This window comes from Zonotrichia albicollis, chromosome 2 (assembly GCF_047830755.1).
Source record: "Zonotrichia albicollis isolate bZonAlb1 chromosome 2, bZonAlb1.hap1, whole genome shotgun sequence".
Lineage (NCBI taxonomy): Eukaryota > Metazoa > Chordata > Aves > Passeriformes > Passerellidae > Zonotrichia > Zonotrichia albicollis.
Window position 1 is genome coordinate 15,369,226 of NC_133820.1, and position 15,920 is coordinate 15,385,145.

Genomic DNA, 15,920 nt, shown 5'->3' on the forward strand with positions numbered 1-15,920 from the left:
GAGCTGCCTCTCCAGAAGTGCCACAAATTAAGAAAGAAAGTCTGGTAAAAGGTTTTTGCCCAAGAAAATGCAAGGGACCACTGAGAGGGACCTCAGCACTGTAAATATTTTTCCTGGGGGCTAAAATAGTTCTCAATGCCCATGAATATGGGACTAATTATCCATTGAGAAAATCTGTGCAGCAGAAACACAGCAGAAGCACCAATGCTCTAACACATGACCCTCACGTTTTTTTCTCAGTATAAACACTCTCATAATTCATGCAAATATTTGCTCTCATTGTGCCAGAGTGTCCCAAGTTTTCCTGAAGGACAAACAAGAACTGCCAGTGTTGGTGAGTGTGGGACAGCTCAGAGTTGAAGGTCTGTGGAGATTCTCAGTGCAGGTTCAGAGACCCCTGCTCACAACAGCTGGAGCCTTCCTCCCTGTGCCTTCACAATCCAGACTCCCCTCCAGCTTTCTCTTTCCACATTCATAGATAGAGCTGCTTTTTAAAAAGGACAGCAGTCCTCTGGAGGGAAAATAACCTCCTGTTTTAGTTTGGGGGTGTGTGTTCTGTTCCCATCTGTCAGAGCTGGGACAGTTCTCTGCTGTTCCTGGGCAGTTTTTCCTTTCTCTCTCCCACAGCCAACCCTCCCTCCAGGAGATCTCTGCTGTCCATGGCCACTGAGTGTCCCTGCAGGGCTGATCCAATCCCAGCATCCCATGGGGAGATGCTCTGCCCAGGGGAGGAGCCAAGCATTCCTACCTGGATCCAATCTGGGCCTGGCACAGCACAGCAGCCTTTGCCCCCTGCATTGCCAGAGGAGCAGCTTTCTGCTGCCCTGCATTGCCAGAGGGAGCCCAGGCCCATCTGCAGCAGCCCTGGAGCTGCAGAGGAAAACTCCCCCCTTGTGCAGGATCCCTGCTGCAGCAGAGCCACAGCTGGCACTGCAGGAGGGCTGAGCCCCCATGGGATGGGGCTGGGACACCGCCCTGACACACAGGGGACAGGGGATGGTCTGACTCTGGCAGTGTTGGTTTGTATTACTTCATTTTATTTTTTCCCTAATAAAAAACTGTTATTCATATCCCCATATCTTTGCCTGAGAGCCCCTTTAATTTCAAGATTATAATAATTTGGAGGGAGGTGTTTTACATTTTCCATTTCAAGGCAGTCTCCTGCCTTCCTTAGCAGACACCTGTCTGTTCAAACCAAGACAGTTATCGAAACTGAATTCATTGCATGCAAATAAGCAATGCAACAGCAGCAATAATTTTCCCATATTAAAGGGGCAAAAGAAGGACCAAGCAGAAGAACCAGGAAGGGGGAGAGAGGAAATGAAGATTTTCAGCCCTTTCATGGGTGAAAAGGCACATTTGTTGTACATTTAGAGGCTGCTGAATTATTGACAATTACAGCTGAACAGTCATGGCAGTATGCATCCCTAATGCAAACAGCAAATGAATTTCTTATGACTGAGAGGGATGTCTGCTGTAGTAAACATGGCACACTCAGGGGACCTCAAGGCCCTTGTTTATGAAACCCTGGATAACATGGAAAACCACATCAGTGACTGTTCCTCTTGTTTCCTGCTACAGCTGATGGACTGGTGACACAAAAAAAAAATCTCTGTTCTGCCATGTTTGCAGCCAGGATTTATTGAGAAAGTGCATTGTTAAAAAACCCTCAAAACTATCCACAAAAAAACCCTAAATAAAACAAAACAACAAAAAGCTCAGACCACTGATCAGACATTTTTGGCAGCACTGTAAAAATGGAAGGTCCATAAAAACAGGAAGCCAAAGATTTTTGTATCCAGTTTGGTTTTAAGAAAGAACATACTTTTCCTTGGAAATAAGATACTGGGTAATTTAGGGAACAGAAAACAGGATCCTACTGTACTGTCACAACAAGTTCAGGTTCCTCCAACATTAAAGACTCCCTAAATGTATATCAAGACACATTTCTTGTAAAAAAATATTTTGGCAGCAGACATGGGATTTTTCAGGGAAGTCAAAATGTACTCTTCTTCAATGGAATTCTCTCACACTATTTTCTGTACACAAAGTTAATATCTGTCAACATTAATCACTATAAACAGTTGGCTGAGTCAACCCAGAAGGAAATACAGTGAATAAATATTATGGGGAATTATTTAGTGTAACATAGTGAGCTAGAACAACCTACAAATACAACACCTAGAATATTAAAAAAAAATAATCTGACATGTATATCAAAAATACTGGATCGAAAGAGTCTGCTTTGGGAACTTATGGCTTGAAGGCCTGGTGATCAATACTATGAGCCTAAAAATGCCACAACGATAATGTTTTCATACAAAACTTAGTTGCCATTGTTGATTTTTCACCTATTTTAGTCATGTGCTTGTCCCATTATTCTTTTTGTCAGCTTTTTCCTTTAACAAGAAATTTTTCCTGTCATTTGTTGGAATGCATATTTATGCTTTACTAACTGTAGATGCCTGCCCACTGCCATTGATTGCCCACTCACTTCCTGTGTTTCTTCACATGAAAAATTGTGGGAACAATTTAGTATTCACAGAAAAAAAGGGCTGATACTCCTGAGGACAGCTACTGGAAAAACTGAAAAAAAAATGTGCAGCAGTTTGCAAAGTCTTCTTAATCTGCACACACATTTTTACTGCTATTGCAGCCAAAGTCCTTCCTGAGCAGGAGAGAATCTTATCATGTACATCTGCATGGATGAGTCTGAAAGGGGATTTATCCAACTACTCCATGATTCTACCATTCCAATATTGGTTATTTATCTCCTCACAGGTAATTACAACTCATCTAGCTTGGCTTGTGCTCCTTCAGCATACAAAGAGAATAAACCAGAATTGTCTCTTTGTGGTCTATATTCAGAATTAAAATACCACATACCACTGAGATTATTGGAATTTGGAATACTGCATGCTTGCAACAAACCCTAATTTATCAATAAGAACACAAATAGTCTTTAATATGGACTTTTCTCTCACTCTTTTTTCTTCAAATACAATTTGAATATTTACAATTAGATCCTAAGAAAACAAAAAATTACATGCAGCAATACATAAAGATTTCTTCTCAATAGCACCTCATTTTGTTTTTTAAGGAATTAACTCATTTAGATTTGGTACAGAGCTTGCAGAAAGTGGTTTTTTGCTAAAACCTTCCAGAAGACAGCTGGCTAGAAGATGCAATCTATCAGGCAGCACATTTTAACTAAAAAGCACTCAATTTCCTATGGTTACGGAGGGTCAAGTGGGGCCACTTTTAATGCTCTGTTACACGAGGAGAAAATGTTAAAGCATTATGTAAAGCTCATACTGAATTACTGCTTATGCTAATGCTACCTGACCTTCCATTTTTGCTGAAAAGATGTGATTGGCCATATTGTCACAAATTTTGAAGGGGAGGGAAAAAAAGCAGCCAAATGCTGCTGGTGAACCTTGTTGGTTGTTTCAATTAAAGCTGTGTCTGTTCTCTCCCAGCCACCCCTTTCATCCCTTGCCTGCTGAGCTGATACGGGCTCACAGGCACAGCCAGGACATCTCCAGAGCAGAGCAAAAGTCCAACCAGCTCAGCCTTGTGTGGGACAGTGACCAGAACTTTGTGCTGGGGTGTTGGGACCCTGGATGCTGAGAATCTCAGACTTTCTGTGCTGTCAGGCACTGGCCCTCAAGAGAACATTGGATTGACCTGAGGCCATGGAGAAGCTTCCAAAATGGAATGACAAAACTGGGATTGTGGATGTCGAGTTTGAATAGAAGTGTGTGATATCACAGGGTGGGAAATTCAGAGTTTAAGTGTTTAGAATACAGGAATAGATAGAAAGCAAGATGGAGGTTTTAGGGTGCTGGTCCTTCTTCTTCACCTTCTTCTCCTTCTTCTTCACCTTCTTCTCCCTGGGTGTGGGTGGTTTTGTGGAATTGGATAAAAAAGTCCCCATTGTGGGCACAGGTGGTTGGTTATTGGGTTAAAAGTAAAAATAATTAAGGTGTCATTTTTTAATTGGACAGTTTATCCTTAAAAGGCCTTGTAGAAAGAGAGATACATTTTTAGCTTGTTAAAGTACTGCAGAACTCACAGTTTGTGGGACTGTAACAGAGATAAGAACTAATCAACATCTAAATCCAAACAAGAAATACCATCTCACACATTTAATCCCAACCTTGGCAAAAAAGAAGCGAAGAATCCATTACTGGGGTAGATGATTTATGAGGAATAAAACACAACTGGTATGTCCCTCATTGGACCCTGCTGCTCCCTGGCAAATTGGAGATTAAAATGGCAACTTAGGGGTGAGTGGGATGTTATTGAGGCAGAATTGGCCTGTCCCCAGTGGTCCCCACAGGATTCCTACCTTTAGAGTACTTCCAGACAATGGTAGGAACAGGATAGCCCTCGGCAGAGCAGTTGAGGATGACGGCTTTCCCGTAGATCCCATCCTGGTCGCTGGGCTGCACCACAAACCTGGGGGGCACTGTGGGAAGGGAGCAAAGGGAGACATCAGAATTCCAGCAATTTATTGGCAATTTATTTGGTATCTCAAAATGGCAGAGCAGTCACATGCAGAATTATAACACTTCATGGCGAAAAGCAAAAATTAAAACCAGCTTTTTGATGATCCAGTAACACACTAAGGTTGGTTTTACCAAATAATTCACTTTCTGTGCACAACCTCAATTTATTTCTTACCAGGCATGACAAAACCACCAGTCTTTACAGGATACCAAAATAAGTTTATAAGACCTCTCCATGGGAGAGGTTAAAAATGGAGTAATAGATAAATCATATTATTGTGGACAGAAAATAAATGCTTTCTACCAAAGGTAGGTTTGTCAGATGTCTAAGAACAATGGAATTTCTCTTTTTGCTTTTTTATAACAGTGAACTAGCAAGCTTTAGGAAAAAAAAATTATTTTATATAAATAACCTTAGCAAATAATGCTTTTATTAGCAATCAAATCAGTTAGTATTAAAATGAGGGTCTTTTAACCATAACTTCTGATGGGACTTTGCCTTCCAACCAGCCAGAGAGAGGGTCAACACAATTTGCTTGCATTAAGCTGATAAGAAATCTTATTTCAGTGCATCAATGTACACATATTATTAAACTTATCCCGAGGTAGCATAAAACTACTGCAATGAGTCTTCCACATGTACCTAATTATGCATAAATAAAATAAGAGCTGCTTATATCAAGGTAAAGCTCTACATGTTCCCAATAGAGGTAGACAATGAAGAAACAGCTTGTGACAATGTTAGGTCCAAAATTTTGACATGAAAGCCTGATTCCAAATGTCCAAGTCTCAGTAAAACCTAAATATTTGACAAAATAATGAAAAAGGGGCTGAAAGTTGTGAAGACTGTGGAAAATCCTATTAAAATTTTGAATATTGAAAGTGTTTAATGGTTGTATTATGGTCAGTTAAAGTCACAGTATTTTGTTGACCCTCTGCTCTTTAGTTCAGAACATGGAAGTGTAAACATCTAAAAGAAAAAGAAGTCACTTAATTGTAGTTTTATTCTACGTGTTTTTCATTCTGTTATTTCTCACAGGGCCACAGAGAGTGACTGGGCATGTGACAGACTTTTTTCTTCTCAAATGATTTCTTTTTGCTTTTTTTTGCCTTTTTTCCCCCCCTTTTTTTCAGCAACACTCTGAGTTCTAAGGCAGCACAGCAGAAATCCTTATAGTTCCTTGCTCTACTCATCCCACTGGAAAATTTGAAGCCTCACAGATTGCCCAGATCCAGGCAGTGCTGAATTTGTCTGAAAGTTGAGGAAGACAGAACAAAGGACCCAACCCTCCATCCTTTTCCTGATCCACCCCTGAGCTGTCTCTCCAGAAGTGCCACAAATTAAGAAAGAAAGTCTGGTAAAAGGTTTTAGCCCAAGAAAATGCAAGGGACCACTGAGAGGGACCTCAGCACTGTAAATATTTTTCCTGGGGCCTGAAATATTTCTTAATGCCCATGAATATGGGACTAATTATCCATTGAGAAAATCTGTGCAGCAGAAACACAGCAGAAGCACCAATGCTCTAACACATGACCCTCACGTTTTTTTCTCAGTATAAACACTCTCATAATTCATGCAAATATTTGCTCTCATTGTGCCAGAGTGTCCCAAGTTTTCCTGAAGGACAAACAAGAGCAGCCAGTGTTGGTGTGAGTTCAGAGTTGAAGGTCTGTGGAGATTCTCAGTGCAGGTTCAGAGACCCCTGCTCACAACAGCTGGAGCCTTCCTCCCTGTGCCTTCACAATCCAGACTCCCCTCCAGCTTTGTCATTCCACATTCATAGATTGAGCTGCTTTTTAAAAAGGACAGCAGTCCTCTGGAGGGAAGATAACCTCCTGTTTTAGTTTGGGGGTGTGTGTTCTGTTCCCATCAGTCAGAGCTGGGGCAGATCTCTGCTGTTCCTGGGGCAGTTTTTCCTTTCTCTCTCCCACAGCCAACCCTCCCTCCAGGAGATCTCTGCTGTCCATGGCCACTGAGTGTCCCTGCAGGGCTGATCCAATCCCAGCATCCCATGGGGAGATGCTCCGCCCAGGGGAGGAGCCAAGCATTCCTACCTGGATCCAATCTGAGCCTGGCACAGCACAGCAGCCTTTGCCCCCTGCATTGCCAGAGGAGCAGCTTTCTGCTGCCCTGCATTGCCAGAAGGAGCCCAGGCCCATCTGCAGCAGCCCTGGAGCTGCAGAGGAAAACTCCCCCCTTGTGCAGGATCCCTGCTGCAGCAGAGCCACAGCTGGCACTGCAGGAGGGCTGAGCCCCCATGGGATGGGGCTGGGACACCGCCCTGACACACAGGGGGCAGGGCATGGTCTGACTCTGGCAGTGTTGATTTGCATCACTGCATTTTAATTTTTTTTTTTCCCTAATAAAGAACTGTTATTCCTACTCCCATATCTTTACCTAATTGCCCGTTAATTTCAAAATTATAATAATTCATAGGGAGGGGTTTTACATTTTCCATTTCAGGAGAGGCTCCTGCCTTCCTTAGCAGACACCTGGCTGTTCAAACCAAGACATCCCCCTAACTGGACCGTTTCCTCACTATGGCCAAAATGCAAAGCTGTTTATTGCCTAACTACAGAAATGCTCTTTGGAACACAGCTACAAGAAACAGAAGGAAACAGCAGTGATATAGGCAAGAGATTTCTCTGTACTAGAAAATATATTTACTGCTGACAAACGCTTTGGCTTTCCAAATGGCTGCCACGCTGAGAAACATTTATTGTAGGTTATGTTAATTCACAATAGGTAAACATTGAACATGAAATCCCAGCAGCAACAGCTCTGGGCGATCACCCATCCTGTTCTAATTATCTACTCAGAGAAAACATTTGCTTCAGTAGCTCCATTTTCATTGTCCTGTGTTTGTTTCATCCTCAAACACACAATGAGGTATTTTCCTGGGCAGGTGAAAAGCACAGTTAGTTGCACAAATAGATTTGATTTTGTACAACTTGGCACGGAGGCATCAGCTTGTTTCACCTCGGTAGCTGTGAGTAAATTTGTGTTTGCATCTTCTGAAAAAATCAATTACAAGCTGCTTATCCATAAAGAGGGATAAAAAAACCAAAGCACAACATGAACCCACCATTCTTACAGGTAAAACCATGAACCCACCATTCTTACAGGTAAATGATTACAAAAGATACAATGGAGTGACTGATAATTACTGTCCTCCTCTACCACTGAAGAGTGAGAAGAGCAGAATGTAATTTAAAATGTCTTCCAATATAAAATTTCTGTAATTTTTTTTTATTTTCCTTCTCTTTGAAAAACATTTTTTCATATTCTTCATTTGCTATGAATAAGACTGGCAAGAAATGCTAAATTTTCAGGAAATTGTTTTATTAAATGAGCAGGCATATGCAGAAAGTTCTGGGAAAAGTTAAGCAAAACTGCTTAGTATAGAATAAATGCAACCAATCTTTAAAATACTATTTGCATTAAAGTTACCTGCTAAATCACACTTTTTGTGTAATCCCATTGCAAATATAGAAAACAAAAGGATGGATGCCAAGTGGAAATATTCTTTGGGCTTTTTAATGGAAATTCTGCCACAGTTTTCCACATCTTTTAAGAATTCAGAGAGATATCAATGATATGTTGAGCCTTTAACACTGACAAGCTCTGAACAAGACTTTTCATCACATTGATATCACTGTATTTTTAGTTTTATATAAAACCTAAGTTTTTGTCTCAGATATTCTTGATATTCTCAGTTCTAATTACTAATTTCAGTAGAGAGCAATACTAGAATGGTAACTGCCAAAATTAACTTTTGCTCTGGAGCTCCAGGACCAGGTGTATCATCAGAAATCAGAGAATTTCCTTCTTTGGATCCATAAACAAAACTTTAAAAAATTTCATCCCACACCCAGTTACAGAAACAGTTTCTGTGCTCAGTAAAGCTTTGGCCACCCTTTAGGACGGGTTATAAAAATGTCAACTGCTGCTCTGGTTTTGAAGACAAACTCTTGCCACTTAGTCTTAAGACTGCCAATAGAAATCTGAAGAGATGCTACAACAAAATAAAAATTACTCATTTAATGACCTTTCAATGTTTTCTGTATTGCTGTCTAGGTAAAGCCAGAGGATTTTTCTTCTTATATAAATGATAAAAAAGCAAACAGAGCAGACCTTTGCATTTTTTTTATCTCCTTGCTCACTTGCTTCTCAATTTTATTTAAATTTAATAACTTGTTCTGTGCTATGTACTGCCATAATTCAGAATACAGTGCTGTTAAAAACTTGTTCCAGATTTTGATACTTAGATTTAGATGATAAACCCACATTCATTTTTTCATTATCTTTTGGGAGATTATTAGCCCTTAAAGAAAATATGCTTAGCAAGAATTTAAGCAAGGTAATTTGTCTGCTATGTTTGAGCTAATAGAAAAAAGTAAACAATTAGTTCCTCCTCTCTTTAGCTGTAAAATGTGAGACTCCTCTACTCCTTTAGAAGTGAAACTCTCTGAAATTACTCATTAATGGGACAGAAGAGTTCTACTTTTATCATCCTCCTTATCAAGAAGCACAGTTCTTGAGCCTGTGAAGGAGGGCATTTAAAATTGCTTTAACAGTGAGTTTCTGGCGGGCCTTCATTGAATGCAACCCACAGGTCTGTGATGAGAAATGAGTTGAATTATTTAGGGTAAGAGCCATAAGTTGACAGAAGCCAACTCTTTAATGGCTGAACTCAAAGGAGGTAAAAGGTTAAAAAATGAAGGTTAAAAGGAGTTAAAATACCAAAAAAAATAAAAATTCCATATTATGTTTAGCAGTCTCAGGTTCTAACTGAGGAAAAACAAAGGGTGAAGCAATCAGAACAGGGTTCTACACCCCAAATCATTCTCCCAGGGCTGCTCCATCTTTTCATTCCCAGCCTGGATGGATCCTGGGGATTGCCCTGACCCAGGTGCAGCACCAGCACTTGGTGAGGTTCAGCACCATGGATGGTCCCACATTCACTCCCTGGTTTAAATCTACTCTGTGCACATGCAGAATCCCTCCTGACCTGCCAGGGACCAGGTGCCAAACTCACACATTGCTTCCCAGACTTCAAATCCCTGCAAGCACCTCTGGCTCCCAGAGATCAGTGCATCCCTCTGGAGAGCAATGATGAAGGCTCCTGCCACGAGCTCCTCTGGTTGGAGTCAGTTAAGAAATAATCTGTGGCACCAGCCTGAAATGCAGTGTTTCATTTTTACATGGAATATTTGTACTTCACATTTGGATCCCACTGTCAGAATGATGGAGGAAGTTTAATCAGCCAAAGCAACCCTTGATGTATTAATGAATGAGATCGTTAAACACTGTACTTTAGCAAAGATGAGCAGTTATTAAATGTGGTCATTGCACCTAAGGGGTCGATTTAGCTGCTTTAGTGAAACCATTTGCTCTGCAGTTCAAGAAAAAAGATGTACTTTTGCAAAATGACACCGTGCCTAGTGATTTGTGTTGATCAGATTTGTCTAATGAATACATTAAATAAGTGAATCTTTTAGGAGTCATCTTCAGAGCCACAATGTAAACACCATCAAAGAAAGTAAAGGAGTTTAGATACCGGCTCTGGCCTTAATCTTCCCTCCCTGCCTTTCTGTCCCAAACTGCATCACCTCAGCACCACCACCAAACATCACAGAAAAGGTGGAAACTCTCCTACCATCTGAAAAATCCAGACTCCTCATTGTGCGTCTAACTATCTAATTATATTCAACACCCCTGGCAAGTGCAAAATGAAAACACATTTAATGCACTAAATGCATTATGGGGGGTTATTCATTATCTAAAGACCTTATCTCAATTTTAACTTATGATGTGTTCACTAACAGCACATATAAAATCATGATTTATGCATCCACTACTATCTTTGAATTCTCCTTTCTGGTAGTATCAGAAAAATTTTGAACTCATTAATACATTTATCAGGTTTTTTTGGTTACCCATTAGAATTCTTTTCACTGCTTTTTACTTCATAAGTACTTCATTTTAGGAAACTCTACAGAAATGAATAACACATGAAAAAGTGTATATAGATTTTTAATCACTCTTAGACGACAGCCTTAATGAGTAAAGTCTTGATTAATTCCTTGTGATGATTTAAGTAGTTGACGGAGAAGATATTTTCCTCATTTCTATCTATGGCTCTCATGACAGGATCCTCTCTTTTCCTTTTTCTTATGGGCATGACTAACAAACCAAGAGCGTGCCAAGAAATAAATTAATAACAATAATAGTAACAACAACAACAATAATAATAAAAACATTAACAACAACAACAACAACAACAACAACAACAACAACAACAATAATAATAATAATAATAATAATAATAATAATAATAATAATAATAATAATAATAATAATTTAGGAGGTTTGAGAAGCCCTTCTAGCTGCTGAATTTTTAATGCATTTCCAGAAGATCTGAAGACCAGGATCTGGCAGAACTTACAATTTTGAGAAGGAAAGTTCTGTTCTCATTCACTCACTTAATTCCACTTCCTACTGAGCTTTCAAAAGATATTCCATAAACATTGGGACTAATCAAGCTTGCTCTTCTGTGGATTTGTATCTCATGCTTGAGGAGAGATTCCAGTTGGAAGAATTCTTGTGTTGGCAGAAGGTTTTGCCTGTTTAGATTCTCTGGTATTACACCTAATATTTCTTATCCATCACCTCCTAATATGAAGTTTGCAGAGCTCAGCTCCACTGGAGGTGTTTTCCCCTCTTCCAGTTAGCCTAAAATTAGCAATAATTTGTGGAGAGAAGCACTGACAGCCCCATGTCCAGAGCATTTGGCTCTGTCTCATTTCTAGGTTCTCACCAAGGGGCTCATGGCAGAGAGAGCTGAGATTGCCCTGAGATGATCCCACCCAGATTCTCCAAAGCTTTATTATCTCACTTTCTCTCAGCTGCTGCTTCCATGTCCTGTGTGATGCTGTGGAAACTGGCCATCCTCCTCCTCTGATATTTAACACAGGGAGGATCCAGCCTTGCTGGCCAAGGGTTTTTAGGGCTCCTCATCCTCCTCATCACCACTTGGTTGCTTTTATAAAGCACGAAATAATTGGAACTGTGAAGATTTGCCATGACGTACCCACAGAATTGAAGAAACCAGTTCTTGTTTTCCTTTTGCCATTTAGCACCCCTGGCAAAATGGCAGTGCAGCTCAGGTATGAAAAATAATATTTGTAGGAGGAATTATAAGAAATCTATTTAACAGACTTTAAACAGGAATATATGGTGATGATAAAAAATTGCAGATCTATGGGATTTGACAGAAGATATTGAGGAAAACATATCTGAAGGTGTAAAGATGATGAATTTAGGTTTGTGTATGGAATCTGCAGAAATTTCTGTGTTCACTAATAATTCAAATGAAGCAATGAGCAGTTGGCCTGTGTTTGTTCATTCTCCTTAGGAATGTCTCGACTTTAGATTGTACTTCTAGTCTTCTCCATGCGCTGTAAAATGATGTGGATGCCCATTTAATTCAGAAACACAATGGCCTGCACTGTTTTAAAACTTTTGAAATGAATACAAGGACAGTCTAAATAAGGAAAAAGGAATTGTGTGGGTAACAGCCATATTTCACCTAATTTTCCTTTCCCATTCACTGTGTGCTCTCATACCAAAATGCACAGTGTGTACAAAAATAAGATTTTCCCAGAACACATCTCCCAGCATTTAGGATAGCAGCATTTAAGTTTAAAGCACACTGCTGAGAAACCCTCAAACAGAAACAAGAGGAGTTAAAGCACCACTTCTCCCTATTTTGGAGAAAAATAATTTAGATTATTTAGAAAAATATAATGTTTCAGGTATACAGCACCTATGAACAAAAAGATGAGGAGGGATGAGAAACAGGCAGCAGGAAAACAAGTCTGACTTGAAATGTGTCAGGTCAGATTGGATGCAGAGGAGGAGTGACCACAGGGACTCTTTGGTGGCTCTTTGAGCTCTGACCTCTGTGGGATGAGGCAGCTGCAGCAGTTCAGCACCAGGGAAAGAGGTCAGGGGAGGGTTTTGGCAGAGAATTCAGGTCAGACATGATATTGCATTTCCCCCTTTTCCTCTGAGTGAGAGATGTTATCTCAGATGCACATCCAAAACTGATTAAAACATTATCATTTAAAGTGACAGCAAGAGAGAGGAGAGGATTTAAGGAGGCTCTGCAGAGCATTACATGGGCAGAAGGATAAGCAAGGGGGGAGCATGGTGTAGCCTTCATAACTTCCTAAAAACTGAGGATCCAAGATTGCTCTCCAAGCCCTTGGGTACAAGCAAGTGGAAAGCTCCTCTCTATCATGCCCATGGGGTTTTTACACCTCATCAGGAGGTGTAATTAGAGCAGGAAGCATATGAGGAGGGAATAGAGGTGAAAATGGAGGTGTTGGGGTGAGGGACAGGCTTCCCAAAACTCTTCTGCTGGACAAGAGGGGAAACCTGATTAATGCCTGAAAAGGCAGCAAGAGGCAGATGTGTCCTGGGAACAGAGGTCAGGGCAGGAATTACCCACAGACAGCAGGAGACAGGGAAAGTGCAGTTCAGGCAAAGCCAGGAGAAGTCAGGGCATGGCAGGGCTTGTCCCCAGCAGTGGGGGACGGGGCAGAAATCCCTAGAAAGAGCAGAAATCCCTGCACAGAGCAGAAATCCCTACACTTATGGGTCTCAGCCTGGCAAGGACAGACAGTGGTGGCAGACAACCTGTTCTCAGATGGTAAAACCATCCTGGGAGTAAGAAATTCCTGTAGGAACCCACACAGGGTTGCTGCAGATTCATTCCCATCACTTCTAGAGCTGAATTACAGAAAAGCAGGAAAAATCCCAGCTGGTTTTAGGTGCAGCATTTCTGAGCAGGGCAGACACAGGCAGAAATGTGAGGTTTTCAACCTTGCCTTCTCCAGCAAAAGAGGAGGTGAGGAAAAGCTCTCATTAGAGTGAGGAATAGGGTTAAAATCTAGCAGAAAAGCTTAGAAAGGAATAATTAAATGCATGTAGTTAATTAAATCACTTCATTTAAGAATTGCTAAATAAATGAGGAAAGTAATAAACATCTGTACTGAATAATCTTAAGCAAGATTAAAATCAGCAAAAATTTAAAAAATAATGAAATATTTATATCAAAGATAGTAGAAAAGTAATGGATCTGTTTACCACTGAGTTTTGGGAATACTAGTATTAAAAAAAGTAAGCATATTGGAAAATTAGGGAATAATTCCTTAAGGATAGCATTAAAACACTGGGAACATTTGATTTAAAAGAGTTCTTCAGATTTTAGGGTGGGAAAAATCCCTGGGAAAAATTGCAAAAGCCCCATTAAGATTTTAAGGTTTATCTTGGCAAACTTATAGGAGGGAATATAAAATGTAGCAGTGTGCAGTAGACAGAAATTACTGAGGTTTCTTGTAGGATTATTCTTTCTCTGAAAGGCCCAGTGGCTTGGTAGCAAGAAGGAGATGGTGGAGAGGGAAGGGTCTGACTGAGTTTTTAAAAATAAAAATTTGAAATACTTTGAAAAATTCCTAGAAAGAGGAGGAGGCAATGTGCTTTTGTTGAAGTTATGCACAGTAAGTTTGAAAATACATCACAAGGAATAATCTCTAGATAATTTGGTTAAGATGTGACTAGAAAGGTTTTTTTCCACATGAAATACTTGCTTACTGAATGTATATTCACATTTATTTCAAGGCAAAATGTTGTAAGTCATCATGAGTGCATGAATCCTGCTAATTGCATAATAAACACAAACCAGGAAAAGAAAAAGGTAAGAGCAGAGAGTTCTTTCCCCATGAAGTCAACATCAGTGTTTTGCTTTTTTTGCTGACATAATATAGGAGAGAGTGGTCTAAACAAAAAATGGGTATAATCAGACTAAAACAATAGCAGAAAATCATTTTATATCGTTTCAAAGGCTTTATCCCGATGATAAAATTTCCAGGAAATCACTCCTGCAGCTCCCCTACCCACCCCAAACACTCCAGGGTTTTTCATTAGTTTCAAGACTTTAGATAGGAAAACTCACATTATTTTCTGTGCCTCACTGCTCTCTGTGCTCTCTGTCAAGAGAGAGGGATTAGCATATTCCCCTCTATCATTGTCACCACTTTTAATGAAGGGATGGGACTATTTTCAGGCCAGGAACGATTTATTGCTCAGATAAACATCAGCCTCAGAGACTGTGAGATTTTGAATGAACAAGCAGTTGGCTCAAGAGTAGTCACAATTATTTTTTTGTTACAAGGCAATATAGAACTTTCTAACCCAATAGACAATTGCCACAGGGTTTATTTTGTTTTTCTAACCTATCACCTTCACTTCTACTGCACTTTGGATACTTCTGTCCAATTGGCTTCTGTTTCACATGCACACATTGGCTTCTAGTATAAATCCTAAACTCTCAGCTTATTCTATACAACCATACCCCTACATTGTAAAACATTCACATATGCTTCTATTATAACTTCTAAACTCTCAGTTTATTCTGCACAACCACATCTCCACATTATAAATGCTTCACATATGATTCTATTATAACTTCTGAACTCTTAGCTCATTCTGTACAACCACACCCCTACATTATAAACCCTTCACCATCTTATCAGTATAGTTTCTCACTTAAGGCATATTCTTACTTACAACTATAGAAACCTAAGTTTATGATTTTTCTGCTTAAAGTCTGTGTATTGATTTTTTTACATCAGTCCACGCTTCTCCCAAGGCTGCAAATTAAACCCTTCCATGTCTGTGGAAGTTTCTATTTTTCTGATTCCCACATCACACTTCCCATCTGTGGAAACCCAGGGCACACAAGGAATATTTCTCTGTCTGCTCTGGGGTACCCTGACCCCCAGGGCAGCACTGACTCTGACCCTCATCCATGGAGAAAGTTTCCCAGACTTCAAGATAGACCAGAATCCACAAAAGTGTGAAATAGATTATAGAGAGCAGTGTAGGTGTATCACTTGGTGAGAAATTGAGGTTTTGGGGTTTTTAGTATGTTGTGGATGGCAGCAAGATGGAGGGCACAGGGTGTTGTCCTGGGTTTCTTTTTCATGCTGCTTCTTCCTCCTTCTCCATGGGCTTGGGTGGCATTTTGTAATTGGGCAGAAAAGTCCCCATTGCAGCCCTTTTGGATCAGTTATTGGATTAAAAGGGGAAATAATCCAGGTGTCAGTTCTTCGTTGGATAGTTTAGTCTTAAAGGACCTTGTACCAAGGGATTGTTGGCCATTTTGTGCCTTCTAATGAAAAGCTGCAGAACTCACAACAGTGAGACTGTTTTACTGATAAGAAATAATAAACACCTGAGTGTGAACATGAAACACCATCTCAAGTGCCTTCAATCCAGACCCAGAGAACCGCACAAGTGGTACCCCCCATACCCATCAAACAGATTCCACCACACAATAC

At 40.2% G+C, this 15,920-nt stretch overlaps 1 protein-coding gene across 3 annotated transcripts in view; it reads right to left on the reverse strand.

The window, feature by feature from the left end:
- The window catches only part of DSCAM (DS cell adhesion molecule), a 487,286-nt gene that overhangs the window by 170,577 nt on the left and 300,789 nt on the right, over window positions 1-15,920 (reverse strand). For all 3 annotated transcript variants that reach the window (XM_074534053.1, XM_074534061.1, XM_074534069.1), the window contains exon 10: window positions 4,352-4,471. In XM_074534053.1, coding sequence (XP_074390154.1) covers window positions 4,352-4,471 — 120 coding nt within the window. The remainder of the gene's footprint in view (window positions 1-4,351; window positions 4,472-15,920) is intronic.